Source organism: Carcharhinus amblyrhynchos, chromosome 11 (assembly GCF_965287045.1).
Source record: "Carcharhinus amblyrhynchos chromosome 11, sCarAmb.v2.hapA, whole genome shotgun sequence".
Taxonomy (NCBI): Eukaryota; Metazoa; Chordata; class Chondrichthyes; order Carcharhiniformes; family Carcharhinidae; genus Carcharhinus; species Carcharhinus amblyrhynchos.
The window spans coordinates 53,909,217-53,930,739 of record NC_137334.1 but is presented as its reverse complement, the minus strand read 5'-3'; the positions used below and the strand labels follow the sequence as shown (position 1 = coordinate 53,930,739).

Genomic DNA, 21,523 nt, shown 5'->3' with positions numbered 1-21,523 from the left:
AAATAGGAGGCAGAGAGTGGGGTTAATGGGTGCTATTCGGATTGGTGGTTGGTGACTAGTGGAGTGCCCCAGGGGTCGGTGCTGGGGCCTCAGCTATTTACCATTTATATAGATGATCTGGAGGAGGGAACCGAGTGTATGGTGTCGAAATTTGCTGATGACACCAAGATTGGGGGAACGGCAAATTGCGCAGAGGGTGTGGAGAGTCTGCAGAAGGATCTAGATAGGCTGGGCGAATGGGCCAGGAAATGGCAAATGGAATTTAATGTTGGCAAGTGTGAGGTGGTCCACTTTGGTAGGAACAATGGTAGGAAGGACTATTTCTTACATGGCGAAAAACTGCAGCAGGCGACGGTGCACAGGGACCTCGGGGTCCTTGTGCATGAGTCGCAAAAACCCAGCCTGCAGGTGCAGCAGGTGGTCAGGAAGGCTAATGGGATGCTGGCCTTCATAGCGAGGGGGATTGAGTGTAGAAGTAGGGAGGTCTTGCTGCGGCTGTATAGGGCATTGGTGAGGCCGCAGCTGGAGTACTGTGTGCAGTTTTGGTCGCCACACTTACGCAAGGATATTTTGGCCTTGGAGGGAGTGCAGAGGAGGTTTACTAGGCTGATACCGGAGTTGAGGGGGTTGAGCTATGAGGAGAGGCTGAATAAACTAGGCTTGTACTCGTTAGAGTTTAGAAGAATGAGGGGAGATCTCATTGAGACATATAAGATGATGAATGGGATGGATAGGATAGAGGTGGAGAGACTCTTCCCGCTCAGAAAGGACAGTAGGACTAGGGGACACAGCCTCAAGATAAAGGGGGGTGCGGTTTAGAACGGAGTTGAGGAGGAACTTCTTCACTCAAAGGGTGGTGAATCTCTGGAATTCTCTGCCCGTTGAGGTGGTGGAGGCTGCCTCGCTCAATATTTTTAAGACGCAGGTTGATGGGTTTTTGATAAGCGAGGGGATTAAGGGTTATGGGGAGAGGGCGGGAATGTGGAACTGAGCCACAACAGATCAGCCATGATCTTATTGAATGGCGGGGCAGGCTCGAAGGGCTAGATGGCCTACTCCTGCTCCTATTTCTTATGTTCTTATGTCATTCAAGGAACCTTGGCTTTAGTTCTCTAACCTTTACCCTTGTTGGAACATACCTTAGCCTGTTCCTGAAACATTTTAAAAATCACTCAGTATTCCATAGGTCCTTCCTGTTTGGTCTTTGACCCCATGTTATCCTGGCCATACCCTCTTTCATCCCATTCATTTTAGTTTTTTCGAATTTATGATCTTTGCTTTTCTCCATTCTCAGTCTAATTATGAAACAAGAAAAGAGAATACATTTATTCTTCAAGCAAGAACCAGGCCGAGCACAATAGGAGATACTATTCAACACTTTCACTCCTTTATGCATCTTTTGCCTCTTTTTACCTCCATATGCCAGTGGCAAACCTCTGTCAATTTAATTTATACCCTTCCCAACTACACTAGGGAACCTTCTTTTGAGGGCATTAGTTGAGGGGCAACCTGTCCCTCTGTATAGGTGCCTCCTGCCCTTGAAGTACCAATAGCCTTTTATCTTTTAGTTAATTGTCCCTCTGTTCATTGAAGTCTGAAATTACAGTGGTATTCAGGAGTTTTCTGTATAATTGAGTACATATTTCCCTATTGTCAGAATGTAAATAAAACCTTTTCTGTTAAACAATTGCTAACAATCTATGCACATGAAGGTTCTTAATTCAAAGAAGTTTTCCAGTGGCAATAACCAGTTTTCGGCTGCATTTCAAGGAATAGTGACATGAGGCTGGTGGTCAATAGCCAAAGAACAGATAATAATTAGCTCTCTAAAACAGCAAATATATAAATTAAGGTTAAAAATTTACAGGTGAGGCACTCATTGGAAAATTACGATTGTACATATAAAGAGACACTTCATTTTTCCCTCATTTTGTTAATGTAGTCTATTCATTTATCTAAAATGAGACACCAAAAAGAGCCCTGAAGAATCTATAAAGAGACATTTGCCTGGTGCAGAGAGGGGACGTCCTTGTTAACCTTGTTCTGGGTCAGAGACAGGGATTATCATCCCTCTCATTTTTGTTTCACTTATTGACTATTGTTTTCTTGAAAAAAAAGCGACAATTTTTTCCTCATTTTGTTCATTTGTTTTGTTTGTTTACCCAAAACACAATAAAGAGACAGTTACCTGGTATGGAGGGGGGCAAGGGGGGAGGAGGACCTCCTCAAAAGCCTGTTCCTGGGCCTGGCCATGGCACAGTACTTGGGGGATGTGGTCAGTGACCCATGATCTCCAGGATTGTTACAGAAATATTGATTTCTTTCATGAGCATGGATAAAAGTTTGAAATGTGGAAGCCAAGTTTAAACCTAGCCAGACTCTGCAATTTGCAAAGTTTGAACAGTTTTCATGCAGCAGGCCTTGGACAATCAACTACCTATTGAAACCAGGCAGGCCTGGAACTGCGTGGCCAGTGTAAATGGCTATATTGTTTCAGCATGAACCGTTGTTTTCATCTCCCGTGAACCTCCTTTGTTAAAACGGGGCTACGCAGATTTGGTGGCACCCAGCTCAGTAGGAGGGCAGAGGCATAATGAGACAAGGACTGGACACAGACCATAGAATCTTGGAGAAGGGCATGAAGAGAAAAACCTGGAGTCTCAGCTCTCTTTCTCTGCCCTTCAACAGCATCTCCAGAGAATACCTTTGACTGGTAGCCGAGCAGCACAGCATCCCCAGCTCCTTGTAGCTTGTGACAAGCATCATCAGATTGATCAGACCCAAAATACCACCCTGGTGAGACAAACCATAGATCAGTCAGCCCTAGAGGCGAAGGAGTGCTCAAATCGGTGACTGAAACATAAGCCAATGCTCAAAGACAGAGGAACTTATTGAACAGGTGTTACCAGTCTTTTCAGCCAAACAGTTCAAATATAGTGATAGGGTGTGGATAGGGTGCAGCGAATCCTCAGAAGTACGTGTTAGGACTGGATAGCCAAAGTAAATTTGAGACTTTTGACTTTTCAGGCTTTTCTGTTGCAGTTACAGGTATGCTGAAGAGAAAGATCAGCTTAATATATGTTAGGGCCATTCAAAAGTCCAATGATAGCAGGGAAGAAGTTGTTCTCGAGTCTGTTGGTATGTTTGCAGATTTTTGTATCTTTTTCTTCAACCCCCTATGAAGAGATTGACTCTTGTTTTTCCTTGATAATGTGTTCAGTAAAGTTGTGTCCCCTTTGTCTATCTCACCACGTAAGCATGAGTTAAAAAAGGTTACTGCAAATTGGTCAAGGTTAGTCAGCGTTCAATTACCCACCATTCACTTTACAATAAGGAGGAATGTACCTCCAGGGCTTGTGACTGACATGAAATGCTATAAAGAGACTCTATGGGATGATGGTGGTGTAGTGGTAATGTCATTGAGCGAGTAATTTAAAGACCAAACTAACACCCTGGGCTCCTGGGTTTGAATACAGCAGCTGGCGAAACTGGAATTCAACTAATGTATAGAGTTAACTGCTTTTTTAAGGGACTGTTAATTTATTTATTTGATCTCTTGACCCAAAAGAGTGTAAAGAGACATTTTTAATTTATTCATTTGAATTTTGATTTAATTTATTATTGTCACATGCACAATAAAAAGAATTGTTTTTTACACGCTATACAGATAAAACATATTATTCATAAAATACATACAGGAAATGGAAAAAGATAGGGTGCAGAAATTAGTGGTGCAGTTACAGGTATGCTGAAAAGAAAGATCAGCTTAATGTATGTTAGGACCATTCAAAAGTCTGATGATAGCAGGGAAGAAGCTGTTCTTGAGTCTGTTGGTATGTTTGCAGATTTTTGTATCTTTTTCCTCAACCCCCAAATATAGAGTTCATCCATTTCTTTGGTGGTGTTTGGGCGGGGGGATGGGTGTGGAACAGGTAGTTGGTGATTTGAACATCTAAAAACTTTAAGCTCTTGACCATCTCCACTTCAGCACCACTGATGTAGACAGGGACACGTTCTCCACCATTTTTCCTAAATTCGATGGCTAGCTTCTTCGCTTTAATGACATTGAAGGAAAGATTATTGTCATTGTACCATTTCACCAAATTATCTGGCCACGATTTTCCTGGCCTGCTACACAGCTTGAGAAGCGCAGCGCTCTGGGAAAAGTCAGCTGGTGGCCAAAAGCTGTGGCCAAATTCATCTCCAACTCAATTTTCAAGTTTGCTGATGACACCACTGTAGTGGTTGGATCTCAAACAGTGATGAGATGGAGTACAGGAACGAGACAGAGAATTGGTGAACTGGTGCGACGACAATAATCTCTTCCTCAATGTCAACAAAATGTAGGATATTGTCATCGACTTCAGGGAATGTAGTGGAGAACATACCACTGTCTACATCAACCGGGACCAGGTAGAAATGGTCAAAAGCTTCAAGTTTTTAGGTGTCCAGATCACCAACAACCTGTCCTGGCTTCTCCATGCTGACACTACAATTAAGAAAGCCCACCAATGCCTCTACTTTCTCAGAAAGACAAGGAAATTTCGCATGTCAGCTATGACTCTCACCAACTTTTACAGATGCGCAGTAGTCCAATCCATCCTTTCTGGTTGTATTACAGCTTGGTATGGCTCCTACTCTGCCCAAGACCCCAAGAAACTACAAAAGGTTGTGAATGTAGCCCAATCCATCACGCAAACCAACCTCCCATTCATTGACTCTGTCTATGCTTCCCGCTGCGTCAGCAAAGCAGCCAGCATAATTAGGGACATACTCTCTTCTACCTTCTTCCATCGGTAAAAGATACAAAAGTCTGAGATCATATAGCAACTGACTCAAGAACAGCTTCTTCCCTGCTATCATCAGATTTTTGAATGGATCTACTTTGCATTAAGTTGATCTTTCTCTACACCCTAGCTATGACTGTAACATTACACTTTGCACTCTCTCATCTCCTTCTCTATGAATGGTATGCTTTGTCTGTACAGCACACAAGAAACAATACCTTTCACTGTATACTAATATATGTGGCAATGATAAATCAAATCAAAATTTAAAAAATGGGAATCATGACTGGCTGGACCATTTTTTTAACATAATCAGCCTTGTGCCGGAAAACAACGCAAGGCTGATTACGCTATGCAAACACTTATTTCCATCTATTTAATGAGCCTTAGATGCAGATTTGCTAATGTTTTTGACTCCGCCAGTGGAGGTTCACATCAGCATGGATCACGTATGGTCCCCAGCACTGGAACCAGCCATAATGGCCTCGCTGGAGAAACCATAGACCACTCAGGCCCCCTGGGGAGACTGGGGGAGCGGAGTATGCCTATTGGGCATGACCAGCCTGGCACTGTTCATCTGGCATCAGCTACTAAGCACCCTGGCACTGTCAGCCTGGCATACTGTCAGTACCCACTGGGCACCAAGCAGTGCCAAGGGGGCAGAGCCTAATGGGAGTGGGGCAAGACACTCTGGATGGAGCCAGACTGGTGGGTAGATGAGAGGTAGGAGGGGAAAGAATGGGTGAACTCTCCATTGGGAGGTGGGGGGGGCTGTGGGAGGTGGGGTTAGGGCATTAGGGCTGGTGGTGAGGCCAGTGCTTGGAAGCCAACCATTGTCTGGGGGGAGTGGGGGGGCAACAGTGGTGTCGTCAGCAAACTTGAAAATGGAGTTGGGGTGGAATTTGACCACACAATCATAAGTGCCACAAGAGGCTAAGGGATACAGCTTTGCAGGAACCAGTAGAGGAGATGTTGTTATCTATCCTTATTGATTGCAGTCTGTGGGTTAGGTCGTCTAGGATCCAGTTGTAGAGGGAGGAGCCGAGCCCAAAGCCACAGAGTTTGGAGATGACTTTTGTTGGGATACTGGTGTTGAAGGCTGTGCTGTAATCAATTATCATGAGTCTGACATAGGTGTCTTTGTCATCCAGGTGTTCCAGGGTTGCATATAGGGCCAGGGAGATAGTGTCTGCTGTGGACCTGTTGCACTGACATGTGAACTGTACTGGATCCAGGCAATCTGAGAGACTGGAGTTGATGCATGCCATAACTAACCTTCCACAGCACTTCCTAACGATGGATGTTAGAGTCTCCAGGTGTGGTCATTAAGACACGCTGCCAGGCTTTTCTGTGGTACAGGGATAATGGTTGTCTTCTTGAAGCAGATAGGAATCCTAATCAGAGTAAGGAGAGATTAAAAATGTCCATGCACCTGTTCAGGTCAGTTGCTCTCTTGGGTTAACTTTCAAGAAGGCTGATGTAACATCTGCAATAGTGACCTTGGATATTGGTTCAACCAAGCCTTTCAGAGCAGCTGATGTCCTCTCACTGACTTCTTGCTCTAAACTAGCATAATTTGCATAGAGCTCATCGGGGAGGGGTGCATTGTTGCCGGCTTTACTACTCTTCACCTTGTAGACCTCATCATAATTGGTCGGTGTTTGTGTGGCTAGCCTGGGACTCTAGCTTGGTCTGATATAGCTTCTTGGCATCATCAATGATTCTCTGTGGACTGTATCTGGATTTCTTGTATAGGTTTTAAGTTCAAGTTTATTCACAGTATCACAAATAGGCTTACATTAACACTGCAATGAAGTTACTGTGAAAATCAGGGTCACCCAACTTAAACGCCTCAGACATGGACTTCAGTAAGCAGCGGATGCCTCCGCTCATCCATGGTTTCTGACTGTGAAACCCTTGGATTAGCTTCTTTGGCACACAGTCTTCTGCGCACTTATTAATGAAGTCTGTTACTGTAGCGGCATACTCATTTATGTTAGTCGCTGAGTTCCTGAATATTGACCAGTCCACCGATTCGAAGCAATCCCAAAGATCATACTTTCCTCAGACCAACATTGCATGACTTTCTTTATTGGATTCTTTGGCTTCAGTTTTTGCTTTTAAACCAGGAACAGGAGGATAGCCTTTTGGTCTGATTTGCCAAAGTGTGAATGGGGGATAGAGCAGTAGACATGTGTTTGATGGTTGTGTAACAGTGGTTAAGGATGTTAGGGCCTCTGATGGGAATATCTTGGTCGGATACTCTTGAGCTTGGCCTGGTTGAAGCCACCAGCCACGACCCAACTTAAACGCCTCAGACATGTCTCGAGATGTTTTGTCTTAAGGCTACTTGTGGTGATGTATATTTCATCCAGCGCAGTCTTCACATCTACATGGGGTGGGATGCAAACTGTTGTCAGGATAACAGAAGTGAGCTCCTGCAGCAGGTTTTAGTAGAGACATTTCAGGGTCATGTAGACAGCGGGCAGTGTCGGGAGTGAGCAGCGGAGTGAGAGGGAAGCAGAGTGAGCTGTAAGGGCTTCGGATCAAAGGGCTTGGGAGAAAAGAGCCAGGTAAGTTTGACTTCTCAACTGTGTTCAGTAATTACTAAGAGACTGTGATGGAGGGGTATGTGATGTGCTGTTTCTGTATGATGTGGGAGCTGGTGGTTCTTCCCAGTGACCATGTCTGCAGTAAGTGCTGGTTGCTGGAAGAGCTCCAGCTCAAAGTAGATGAGCTGGCCTCTGAGCTTCAGACACTGAGGCTCATTAGGGAGAGGGAGTGTACCCTGGATAATGGGGTGCAAGAGACATCCACACCCCCTAGACTGGCTAACTCTAAGGGTCAGGAACAAGAGGTTGCTGCTGGGGGGAGGAAGGAGGGGGGAGTGGGGAGGAAGGGTGAGAGGAAGGAGGGGGGAGTGGGGAGGAAGGAGGGGGGAGTGGGGAGGAAGGAGGTGGGGACCCAAAGGCCTCAGCCTCTCAATCTGCGCAACAGGTTTGAGGTTCTTGCTCCCAGTGTGGACAAGAACGAGGGCTGTAAGGTTGATGAGCAAACTGCCCACGGTACAGTGGTGCAGACACAGGACAAAGAGGAAGAAGTAAAGAGGAATGTAGTGGTAATTGGGGATAGTGTAGTTAGGGGCATAGACACTGTCCTTTGTGACAGGGATAAGGAATACAGGAGGGTGTGTTGTCTGCCTGGTGCTCAGGTCCAGGATGTCTCATCTGGGCTGCAGAGGAACCTGGAGTGGGAGGGTGAGAATCCCGTCGTTGTGGTGCATGAGGCTGCCAATGACATAGGCAAAATGGGGACTAAGGATCTGCAGAGGGAGTATGAAAAGCTGGGAATGAAATTAAAAAGCAGAACCGACAAGGTGGTTATCTCTGGATTACTACCTGAACTGCGTGCAGATGGGCGTAGGGTAAATAGGATTAAAGAGGTGAATGGGTGGCTCAGGGAGAAATGGGTTTGAATTTATGGGGCATTGGCACCAGTATTGGGGCAGGTGGGACCTGTTCAGATGGGAAGGTCTTGGTCTGAACCATACTGGGACCAGAGTCCTGGCGAATCGTATAACTAGGACTGTAGATAGGGCTTTAAACTAACTGGGGGTGGGGGGGGGGGGAGGTGGTGCAGGGATGGGAGAAATTACAATGTCTAAAGTAAAAGAGAGGGTACGGATGTGGGAAAATGACAAGGATGTCCCAATAATAAAGGGAGTGGGGGCATGAGAAAGGTTGGTAGTGTTCCTTCAAATAGAGTCCAGATAAAGGCTGAGATAAAGACACTTTATCTGAATGCACGAAGCATTCGGAACAAAGTGAATAAGCTAGTGGCGCAGATCAGCGCAAATGGATATGATCTGGTGGCCATTACGGAAACATGGTTGCAGGGTGACAGGGACTGGGAGCTGAATGTCCAGGGGTATCAAGTGTTTAGGAAGGATAGACGGGAGGAAAAAGAGGGTGGGGTAGCTCTGCTGATTAAGGATAATATCAGGGTGGTAGTAAGGGAAGATATAGGCTCCAAAGAGCAGAACGTGGAATCGTTGTGAGTGGAGATAAGGAACAGTAAGGGGAGGAAGACGCTGGTGGGTGTGGTCTATAGGCCCCCAAATAATAACTTGGAGGTGGGGCGGGCTATAAACAAGCAAATAAATGATGCGTGCAGAAATGGAACGGCAATAATTATGGGGGATTTCAATCTACATATTGATTGGTTGACCCATGTCGGACGCGGTGGGCTTGAGGAAGAGTTCTTGGAATGCTGCCGGGATAGTTTCCTTGAACAGTGTGTGATGGAACCGACGAGGGAGCGAGCTATCTTAGATATGGTGTTATGTAATGAGGCAGGTAGAATTAGGGATCTTGTTGTGAGGGATCCTCTTGGGACGAGCGATCAGTGTATGGTTGAGTTTTTGATGCAGATGGAGGATGAGAAAGTAGGGTCCCGGACTTGTGTCCTCTGTTTGAGCAGAGGGGAGTACAATAGGATGAGAGAGGCATTGGCAAATATTGATTGGGGACGCAGATTGGTCGGTAGGACTGCTGAGGAACAGTGGAGGATCTTTAAGGAGATCTTTTTCGGTGCTCAGCAGAAGTTTATTCCGATGGTAAAGAAGGAACGTAGGAGAAGGGATAATCAGCTGTGGTTATCAAAGGAAATAAAGGAGAGTACTAAATTAAAAGCTGATGCGCTTAGAGTGGCTAAAAGTAGTGGGCGAGTAGAAGATTGGGAGAGGTTTAAAAATCAACAAAGATTGACTAAGAAGTTGATAAAGAAAGGAAGGATAGACTATAAAGCTAAACTAGCACGAAATATAAAAAAAGACAGTAAGAGTTTTTATAAATATATAAAGAAGAGGAGGCTGGCTAGAGTGAATGCTGGACCCTTAGAGAATGAGAGGGGGGATTTAGTGGTGGGAGATGAGGAAATGGCTGAGGGCTTAAATAAGTTTTTCGCTTTGGTCTTCACGGAGGAGGACGCGAATAGTTTGCTGGGTATTAAAGACAGAAAGATGGTAGGAGTTGAGGGCCTGAATGCGATTACTGTCACTAGAGAGGTAGTGCTTGATCGACTAGCGGGACTGATGGTGGACAATACCCAGGACCGGATGGAATGCATCCCAGGGTTCTGAAGGAAATGGTAGAGGTGATAGTAGATGCCTTAGTGATTAATTACCAAACTTCGCTGGATTCCGGGGAAGTGCCGGAAGATTGGAAAACGGCTAATGTTACGCCGCTGTTTAAAAAAGGTAGCAGGCAAAAGGCAGGGAATTATAGGCCGGTTAGTTTAACGTCTGTGGTTGGAAAAATGCTCCACCTTCCCTAGCCTTGCCTGAGGCCACCATTCGGTCCATTCAGCTTAGAAGGTAGACTCCACCTTCCCTAGCCTTGTCCAAGGCCACTATTCGGTCTATTTGGTGGGTTGAGAAACCCTCTGGATGTAGGGCACAGTCCTAAGAAGCAAGAGTGAGCCACACCTCTGTGAAACAGAGCACACAGCAGTCTCTCAGTTTCCTTTGAAAAGTGAATCTAGTTTTAAGTTAATCTAACTTTTCACGAGATTGGACATTTGCCAGGAGTAAACTGGGGAGAGAGGCCTTAGGGCCATGTTATTTCAATCTCACCTGCAGACCTGCAAGTTTGCCAGGCTTCCTGGATAAGTGGCTGCTTTTGTTTGTGTCTGGGAGTTGGTGTGAATAGTCTGTGGTATCAAGGGTATAGGTACATCCAATGAAGTTCTTCACGTTGGTCTGCATGGGTAAAGGATTCGTTTCCATGGTCACGGTTCCTGTGTCAGCAGTCAGGTCTGTGTGGTCAGAATCACTACAAAGCAGAAGGAGGCCATTCGGCTTATCATGTCTGCAATGATTCTGATAGAGCAACTTATCCAAGCCCTATCCTTTTGACTTCATCAGGATAGAAAATGTGCCCATTTTAAAGAAAATTCTGTGTTCCTACAAAAATGCGCCATCATGGAGATTGTGCACCTTCCTATTCTCGTTCAATTCAGGTCAGCTTCATGCAAGCAAAAGGCATTGTCTGCATTCTACCTGGAATGTAATTATCATCATTATGTCTGTAAAACTTTGTGCTAATTCAGCGATCTATATTTCAGTCCTGAAACTGACCATAACTGGGTCCCACCTGTTGAATAGAAACAATATACAATACACACCCATATTGCTGGTTTGATATTATTAATGACATACCTTGGATCTAATCTGCTAAAATTTGTACTAAAAAACTAGGAAGAAATACCAATTTTGAGTTGCAAATCCATTGAAATAAAAACAGTCATGGTCCGGACAACATCCAAATGTGGGGGAAATTCCTTTGCACTTCTAAGCAGGATATTGCAACCTATTTCTGACTTTACTATTGTTGGCTTGGTTATGGTTTATGGAACTAATTTACTTCCGCAATGATGTACACATATGCCAAGAATGTAGATTCAACATCAGAAATTTATGCTATAAAGTAAACCAAACTGGAGGATCTGAAATGATTATAAAGGGTACACAATAAATTTAAATTATTGTTCTCAATAAAATAGTCATTAGCACATATTACAGCAATTAAATAGTTCTAGCGTTTGAAAATAGTTTTACAATTTGAATTCTTTATCACCACCTGTCCTAACAAACTCTGTAAAAGAATCTATGCAAATCTCATATTGTATTTGGTTTGCAATACATCCATATAAATTTAGGATTATTTAAGAGTATGGAAAATTAAATTTAAACTAATTTGGCAGAGGGGTGGGACCCAAAGCAATATGGAGACAGAAGAGAAGGTTGAGGACAGCACCGAAGTTATAGAGAGCACATTAAGTAGTAAAGGCAGTGTCAGTAATCCTAGTATGAGACAGATCAGGCAAAAGTAAGACAGGCAGCAAGGGAAGTCCAGATTAAACTGAATTTATTTCAATGCAAGAGGCCTGATGGGCAAGGCAGGTGAACTCAGGACGTGGATGGGTTCATGAGACTGGGATATTATAGCAATTACTGAAACATGGCTACAGGACTGGCAACTCAATGTTTCAGGGTACAGATGCTACAGGAAAGATAGAACAGGAGCTAAGAAAGAAGGGGGAGTTGCGCTTTTGATTAGGGAAAACATCACAGCAGTACTGTGAGGGGATATATCCAAGTCTTCGGCCACTGAATCTATGTGGGTAGAACTGAGGAATAAGAAGGGGGGGAATCACTTTGATAGGGTTGTAATATAGGCCCCCAAATAGTCAGCAGGAAATTGAGGAGCAAAAATGTAAGGAGATTACAGAAAGCAGCAAGAAAAATGGGGTGGTAATAGAAGGGGATTTTAACTTTCCCAACATTGACTAGGACAGCCATTGTGCTAGAGGGTTGGATAGAGGGAAATTTGTTGAGTGTATTCAGGAGGAATTTCTCATTCAGTATGTGGATGGCCTGACTAGGGAGGGAGCAAAACTGGACCTCCTCTTGAGAAATGAGGAAGGGCAGGTGACAGAAGTGTTCAGGAGAGATCACTTTGGGACCAGTGGCCATAATTCTATTAGTTTTAAGATAGCTATAGAGAATGATTGGTCTGGCCCAAAAGTTAAAATTCCAAATTGGGGCAAGGCCAATTTTGATGGTATCGGGCAGGAACTTTCAAAAGTTAAGTGGGGGAGTCTGTGGGGAGGCAAAGGGATGTTGTAAATGGGAGGCTTTCAAAAGTATATTAACCAGGGTTCGGGGTAAGCACATTCCTCTTAGAGTGAAGAGCAAGGATGGTAGAAGTAGGGAACACTGGATGACTTGGGATATTGAGGCCTTCTATTGAGAAGAAGTAGGGACATGCCATGCACAGGCAGCTGGGATCGAGTGAATCCCTTGAAGAGTATAGGGGTTGTAAAAGTAGAGTTAAGAGAGAAATCAGGAGGGCAAAAAGGAGACATGAGATTGTTTTCGCAGATAAGGCAAAGGAGAACCCAAAGATCTTCTACTGGGAGAGAGTAGGGCCTCTTAAGGATCAACAAGGTCATCTATGTGTGTGGATCCACAAGAGATGGATGAGATCCTAAATAAATATTCCTCATCAGTATTAACTGCTGTTATCTATGTTGTAAACAATCAGGTTCTAAAATATAAAACAATGAGTAACCAAACTGATGCGTGTGATTTGGACCATGAGCTACAGAGGTACCAAAGTATATTCTACAAATTGCCAGACAACTGAGATTATATAATTGGAAAATTAAACACAAGTAAGCAACAGTACTTTACTAATGACAATCTCACCCTTCAGGTCTGGTATCCGGGATAGCTCGGTCCAGTGGGATCATGTCACTGAGATATACGTTGAAATGTCCCTCATTCCACTTGTCCTTTGCTAATTTTTCATGTTCCTTTGGCACAGCTGCTGACTGCCCAAACTGACCGATGGCTTTAGGATCACGAGGTGAAATGGTCATGTCAATCGCCAAGACTTTATGTACTCCTACAGTGGAATCTAAATTAATGACTGAATGATTTAAAATACCGCCCAATCTCTCCTGACTAATTGTTTCATTGATTTTTGGAGTCAATCTCATCCCAATATCTTTGGGAAAACTCTGTGGCTCGATGGCATGTGTCTGGTTTTTAAATTCTAAATTGTTCGTCACTGTTTCGTTCGTTCCAGGGACAATCTGTGTGGCGTTGGTTAAACCGCTTACACTTGTTTTTTCAGTTACAGATTGTTTTAATACATCTCCTGTGTCAGTGATATTGTTGAGGGATTCGTTTTTCGTTCCATTCCAAACTTTAAGAGCGGGAGTTGTTTTCCCATGGGAGTGTTTGACTGTACCATTGACCACCGGAGCCACAGGATGTGGCTGGGTGGTTTTGACAGATGAATTAACCTTGCTCCCTTCTTCCAGCGCGGCTCTGACAGAGTTCGCCGCCGCTCTGTCTGGTAGGGAGACGGGGAGAGGCTGGGAATCGGGGGCGACTTTTCCCGGGCGCTGCCTCTCAGGTTTCTCCTCTGCCGCCCTCGCGCTCTGCTGCCACTTTTCTCCGGGCAGCCCAGGCTGCGGCTGCGGGCCAGCGGCAGACACCGGCCGGCCCGTGATTTCCCCGTCGCCCCTCGGGGGCTGTGGGGCCATGCCGGGAGCGGGCCTCCGAGCCTCGGGCACCTTCGCCGGTAGAAAGGCGGGGCGAGAAGCCGCGCCTGGCGGCCGTGAGGGCGCGGGAGCCCTGCTGCTGCTGCTGCCATGTGTCTCGGGCTGAGCAGCCGTTGGCTGCTTCCAGAACGTTCCAGCGGGGCTGAGACCGTTGGCCGGGGGGCGCGTGCCGGCCGCCGCGCGACGCTGCGCCAACTCTGCCGCCTCAGCCCGCTGCCTGTTGCCGCCGCCATCGTCGCCACCACCCGCCTGCCAGCCGCCGGCAGCGGCCTCCCTGCCTCCCAAGGCGGCCAGCTCTCCGGCTCTTTTCCTGATCATCTTGTGCAGCTCCTGCTCTTGCAGCACCTTCGCCCTGAGCCGTTCCAGCCGCGCCAGTTCCTCTCTGGAGACTCGACTGTTGATCTCGCTGAAGGAGAAGCGCAGCGCTGCCATGTCAAAGATCAGCCAGATGATCGAGGCGGCGAAAATGATCGCCAGGATCCTGCTGCTGCCTCGGAACAACCTCCTCACTCTATTCATCATGCTGCTGCCTCGACCTTGCAGCGGGTGACCCCCCTCACTCCTCGCCTTTCCTCACGATGTAGTGATGCCCCCCCCTCTGTCTCCCTCCTTCTCTCTGCCTCTCTCACACTCCGTCCCTGTCTGCCTGCGTGGCATTTCAACAACTGGCTTCCCCAGGAGCGATCCAGCTGTGCAGCGCAGCGAGATTGCAAAATGTGCAAAAACACCCCGGAACACCTATCACCTTCAGCCAGAATAAATATTAACAGCCACTAAAATCTTAAACCGGATCTTGCAAACTACATAACCATTGTTCCTCGGTACAAGGTGCATCGCAGCAAGTCCACGTGTCCAACTTTAGATCTTTGTTGGGAGCTGCACCAACGATCTTGAATTGTTCATTATAATCCCAATTTTATGCGTGAATGATCTGAATGTATTCGTTCCCTCTAATAAATACAGTTTTAAGCCTCGTTGTATATATGGTCAACGAAATTTCGAAACATCAGACTAACGCCGAGAAATAGCTCGAATATCGTGTTTTCTCCGGTTTGAACTTTTGTGTAACTGCTGACTTTTCAAAGTTTCGTCAAACGTTTTGTGAATTAAGAAGCAGAACATCCTGTTGTAAGTGTTTTGAAAAATGTCAACTAATGTAGCTGAATGGAAGTAAGAACTAGTGAGTCCATTATTTCTTTTATCCTTAACCATTGGATTACTAAGTTTAAATTCGTACAGTAAATAGGGTTTAAAGTTTACTGATTAGTGTGACAAGTAGGCTTACATTAACACTGCAATTGAGTTACTGTGAAAATCTCCTTGTTGTCATATGCCTGCACCTGTTCTGGTACACTGAAGGAGAATTTAGCGTGGCCAGTGCACCTAACCAGAATGTCTTTCGGACTGTCAGAGGAAATCAAAAAGCCTGGAGGAAACCCACCCAGACACAGAGAGAATGTGCAGATTCCACACAGACAGTGATCCAAGATGGGAATTGAACCCAGGTCCCTGGCCCTGTGAGGCAGCAATGCTAACCACTGTGCCAGTGAAGAGTCATTAATTCAAACTTAATTAAAATAACTAGTCACTAAAATTGTTTTTAAAATATGTTAGCTAATGTAGAGACATTAGCAGAAGGGAAGTAAGAACTAGTGAGTTGATTATTTTGTTCTTAACCATTGGGTTACTAAGGTTTAAATTCATACAGTAAGTGGGGTGAGAGGAGGCATCAATTTCATTCAGATTTAATTCAAATAACTAATTACTTAGTTAAGATACAGTAAGGCTGGAGGGCCAGGATGTGGGCGCTCCTGGATGTTAGTGAGATTCAGGGCAATCACATCTGCAGTAAGGTGTCTGCAATGTGAGGAGCTTTAGCACCGAGTCAATGAGCTGGAGGCCGATCTGTGGACAGGTTTGAGGTAGTTATAACCAGTACAGCCAAGAATGGTGACTGCAGGGTGGATGAGCAATCTGACATGCCATCATGGTACAGGAAGCTATTCAAGTGGGGGGACCTAACTGGAATGTATGGTAGTTGGGGGCAGTATAGTAAAAGGGCCAGACATAGTTTGATGCAGCCGAGAATAGGCGTCCTGATTGCTGTGTTGCTTACCTCATGCCAGGGTCCAGGATATTTGCTCTGAGCTGGAGAGGAACTAGCAGTAGGAGGGGGAAGGAGCTAGTAGTCATCATCAACATAGGTACCAATAACATAGGTAGGACTAGGAATGAGGTTCTCCTTAGAGTGTATTAACAGTAGCAACAGCTAACTGCTAAATTAAAAATCAGAATCTTTGAATTATTACCTGTACCACAAGCACATTGTTGTAAACTAAATATGATTAGAGAGTTAAAGGCCTCAAAGATTGGTGTGTGGGGGAACTGTGTTTCGATTTCTGTAGTACTGACACCTACTGGGGAAAGTGGGAGCTTAACCATTGTCTTCACTTCAACCATATTGGCACCAGTGTTCTGTCAAGTGATATAACTAGAGCTGTAGAGAAGGCTTTAAACTGAACATTGATGATGAGGAAAGATGCAATAAACCCTAAGAGAGAGAAAGTTAGAGGATACCAGAAAGGTATATGATTATCAGAGTATGGCAGGAAGGGACAGATTGTACAAACATAAGAGCCTGCCAGCAGTTAAGGCTTGCAATTGTGACAGCAACAAAATAGAATTAAATACACTTTATTTGAATGCACGCATTTGCAACAAATGGATGAGTTGATGACACAAATCAAAATAAACAGATATGGCCTATTTGCTATAATAGCAACATGGCTGCAAAGTGACTAAGGTTGAAGACTGAAAGTTCCAAGGTATTTGAAGGTTTGGCAAAAAGGAAAAGAAGATGGTGTTGCACATTTAAAGGATGGGATCAGTACATTAGTGACAGACTGTCTTGGATTGGAAGATCAAGATGCAGAATCAATTTGATGGAGCTAAGAAACAGCAAAAGGCAGCAAACTTTGGTAAAAGTTATTTATAGATCACCAAATAGTAGTGATAATGTAAGACATAGTATAAGTAATGAAATTAGAGTTTCATGTAACAAGGATAACATAGTAATCATGGAGGGACTTCAATCTATATATGGACTGGGTAATGCTGAGGAGGATGAATTCTCGGAATGTATAAGCAAGGGTTGTCTAGAACAGTATATTGAAGAACCAACTAGGGAATAGTCTATTTTAGATCTAGTATTGAGAAAGAACTAATTAACAATCACATTGTAAAGGAGCCTTCAGGAAAGATAACCTTAATATAATGGTATTTTACATTTAAGTTCGAGAGTGACGTAGTTCAATCCAAAACAAGTGTTAAATCTAAACAAAGGAAACAATGAAGGTATGAGTGGCAAGTTGATGGAAGTAGATTGGGAAACCACATTAAAGATATGACAGTAGATAAGCAATGGCTAGCAATTAAAGAATTAATATATGGTTTGTGTGGTGATTTTAAAAGATAGCTGCCGGTCTCAAGGGTTTAAACAAATGAAGAGCTTTATTGAAAGGATATTAACACTGCAAGCTGCTAAGTTAGACTGCCTGTTTGTCCGCACCTGCCTGTTTGAGCGAGTTCAAATCTACTATCTTGTCAACTTAAACAAAAAAACCTCAAAAATACTTTCTCACCTTTAGGGGAAGGGGGCAGGATTTGAATTGCTGAGACGTTGGGGATCACTACTAGAGGAGGCTGAGATGGATCATCCACTTGGCATTTCTGGCTGAAGATTGTTGCAAATATTTCACCCTTGTCTTTTGCAATGATGTTCTGGACACCTCCATCATTTAGGATGGGGATATTTGTGGATCCTCCTCCTCCAGTGAGTTGTTTAATTGTCCAGCACCATTCACGACTGGATGAGCTTCGATCTGATCTGTTGGTCGTGGGATCACTTAGCTCTATCACTTGCTGTTTATGCCATTTGCCATCCAAGTCGTCCTGTTTTGTAGCTTCACCAGGCAGACACCTCATTTTTGGGTGTGCCTGATGCTGCTCCCTGCATGCCCTCCTGCACTTTCCATTGAACCAGAGTTGATCCTCTGACTTGATGGAAATGGTTGAGTCAGGGATATGCCGGGCCATGAGGTTGCAGATTGTACTGGAATACAATTCCAGCGTCCACAGTGTCTCATGGGTGCCCAGTCTTGAGTTGCTAGATCAGTTCAAAGTCTGTCCCATTTAGCATGTGATAGTGCCACACAACACGATGGAGGTTATTTTCAATGTGAAGGCAGAACTTCATCTCCACAAAGACTGTTAATGGTCACTCTTACTGATACTATCATGGACAGATGCATCTGCAGCCGACAGATTGGTGAGGATGAGGTCAAGTGTGTTATTTCCTCTTGTTGGTTCTTTCATCGCTTGCTGCAGACCCAGTCTAGCAGTTATATCCTTTAGGGCGTGACCAACTCGATCAATAGTGCTGCTGCCGAGCCACTCTTGGTGGTGGACATTGAAATTTCTCACCCAGAGTACATTTTGCACTCCTGCCATCCCTAGTGCTCCCTTCTAGTGTTGTTCAACATGGAGGAATACTGATTCATCAGCTGAAGGAGGATGGTACATGGTAACCAGTAAGAGGTTTCCTTGCCCATGTTTAATTTGCAGCTATGAGACTTCATGGGGTCCGGAATCGGTGTTAAGGACTTCCAGGGCAACACTCTCCCAACAGTATACCACTGTGCTGCCACCTCTGGGGGACAGGACATATCCAGGGATGGTAATGGTGGTGTCTGGGATGTTATGTGTGAGGTACGATTCCATGAGAATGACTATGTCAGACTATTGCTTGACTAGTCTGTGAGACAGCTCTCCTAATTTTGGCACTAGCCCCCAGATGTTAGTAAGGAGGACTTTACAGGGTCAACAAGACTGTTTGTTTTACCGTTGTCTTTTCCGATACCTAGGTCGACGCCAGGTGGTCCGTCTGGTTTCATTTCTTTGTTGAGACTTTGTAGTGATTGTTACAACTGAGTGGCTTGCTAGGCCATTTCTGAGGGCAGTTGAGAGTCAACCACATTGCTGTGGCTCTGGAGTCACATTAGGCCAGACCAAGTAATGACGGCAGATTTCCTTCCCTAAAGGACATTAGTTAATGTTGATGATGCAGGTATTTTTTTAAAATGAAGGGATAGCCTTGGCTCAGTTGGTGTCACTCGCGCCTCTGTCAGAAGGTGTTGGATTCAAGAACTATTCCAAAAATTTTAGCACATTGTCCAATTTGACACTTCATTGCAGTACTGAAGGAGATTTGCACTTTGGAGATGTAATAAACTGAGACCCCAAATGCCCTCTTAAGTGGATGTAAAGGAATCTATGAAACTATTTGAAAGAGAGCAAGGGAGTTTCCCCTTGGTCGATATTTATTCCTCAATCAGTATCACTAAACAATATTTTTGACCATTTCCATATTTCCATTCTTGGGATCTTAATAACAGTGCTTAACTGAATGTAAGTCACTTTAGGATGTCATGAGAGGTGTTATATAAATGCAACTATTTTTATTTAATTCACTGAGATGCCAATGTTTTGAAGAAATCATTACAATTGCTTCAGTGAAGCACTTGATATGATCTATATCATTGTGTTAATATATCAGGAGATCAGAACCTGTTTGGCAAGCATTTTTTCATCAAGACATTTCCATTAACATATATATTGAAAGGAAAAATGAATAATAGAAAAGGAATAACAAATGCTTCAAAAAAACTCAGCTCAGCACATCTATTAAAACACTAAACATGCAATAAAATGCTTGAAGTTTGAATAAGCAATCTAACACCGAATTCCGGAGACTTCTGAGAAGTTCTTCCATTCCATTTTCTCACCTTGCTGTGAGGCACCAGTAGCATCTTCGATTCCTCCTGCTCAGTTCATAAGCTTCCTTGATTGTGTCTTAACATCTTTCAAAAAGAAAACGTGAGAAGCCATTATTAAAGATACCATAGCAGGGCACTTGATCAGGCAGATTCCACTTGGTTCTGTGAAAGGGAAAGAATTTTTAACCAATTTATGAGAGTTTCTTTGAATGAATCATGCACCACCCTTTCACCACTCCCATTCTCCACCCCACCCCCCTAACCTCTCCCCCCACCACATCCCCCACTCCCTTTCCCCCACCCCACCCCCTTCCCCCACCTCACCCCTAGCTCCCTCTCCCACTTCCCCACCTCTCCCCTCATCTCCACCCCACCCCTTCCACCCTCACCCCCTCCCCCTCCCCAGGCCTCCACCCCCACTGTCCCCATCCCCCACCCTTCTCCCCCCACACCCTCCTCCTCCCCCACTGTCCCCATCCCTCTCCCCCCACACCCTCCTCCTCCCCCACTGTCCCCACCCCCCACCCTTCTTCCCCCACCCCCTCCTCCTCCCCCACCCCACTCCCTCCCCCACCCCACTCTCCCCACCATCCCACCCCACCCCCTCTCCCAACTCCACCCCTCCCCATCACACCCACCATCTGCTCTCCCTCACCCCCAATCCCTCTCCCCCACCCCCTCACCCTTCCTACCGCACCCCACCCCCACCCCCCTCATCCTTCACCCCTCCACCACCACCCTCACCCTCCCCCAGTGCCCACCCCCTTCACCCCTCCACTCCCACCCCACCCCAACCGCCCACCACTCTCCCACCCCAACAGCCCCTCCCCATTGTCCCCACTGTCCCCCCCCACCCACCACATCCCCCAGACACCCCACACTCCCACTCCATTCCCCCACCCCTGCCTCACTCCTGCCCCACCCTTCACACCCCCTCCACCCCCATATGGAAATATGGTTTTCCATGTTTCTTCCAGCTTATCATAACACAAGATGTTCATCTTCTCAGACCACAAATAATTTCTTGAAGAAAGCACTTTTCCTTGTAAAAGTCTGATAATTGATGACTTGTGTTGAACTATTTTAATTTAAAATAATTTTTTCTCTCCATGTTTACTTTATACTAGCAAGGTCAATATTCAAACCTTCCTCAGTGTCAAACTGATGAGTCTCTAGTTCTGAAAATACTTTGCAGCCGATTCATTTTTTGTTGAGAAGCAATCATGCAAAGGCCATCTTTTGCTGTTCTTTGATAAGGATGCAAAGTAAAGCTTATTTATTAGTCACAAGTAAGGCTTATATTAACACTGCAGTGAAGTTACTGTGAAATTACCCTAGTGGCCACACTCCGGTGCCTGTTAATGCACCTAACCAGCACGTCTTTCAGAATGTGGGAGGAAATCAGAGCACCCAGAGGAAACCCATACAGACACAGGGAGAACATGCAGATTCCACACAGACAGTGACCCAAGCTGGGAATTGAACCCAGGTCCCTGGCGCTGTGAGGCAGAAGTGCTAACCACTGTGCCACCATGACACTCCATGAAACATATTTATTTCATTGTTTATAAATTCAGAGAACATTAATGAAAAATCATACCCTGACATTTCTACATTTAGTTTCAGCCTTTCTTCTCAATAGTTATTCCAATTGCAATCTTGCATCTAAAAAGAGAATTATTCTTAGTTTCTAATCTTCACCTTTAAGTACCCAGCCTCTGTTATTTTTTAAATGGATCCAAATCAGATAAAATACAAATAAGACAGAAA

The 21,523-nt window shown here is 44.9% G+C and overlaps 1 protein-coding gene across 3 annotated transcripts in view; it reads right to left on the bottom strand.

The window, feature by feature from the left end:
* Positions 1-15,059, bottom strand: part of galnt5 (polypeptide N-acetylgalactosaminyltransferase 5) — a 66,831-nt gene extending 51,772 nt beyond the window's left edge. The window contains exons 1-2 of one of the 3 annotated variants that reach the window (XM_080199101.1): positions 10,420-10,590; positions 2,705-2,793 (exon numbers count right to left, since the gene is read on the bottom strand). In XM_080199101.1, coding sequence (XP_080055227.1) covers positions 2,705-2,793; positions 10,420-10,572 — 242 coding nt within the window. In that variant the 5' untranslated portion in view covers positions 10,573-10,590. Of the gene's footprint in view, positions 1-2,704; positions 2,794-6,062; positions 6,100-10,419; positions 10,591-13,056 lie in introns of those variants that run through there. The other 2 variants (XM_080199102.1, XM_080199099.1) reach the window with 2 other exon arrangements.
* Between the last annotated feature and the right edge of the window lie 6,464 nt (positions 15,060-21,523).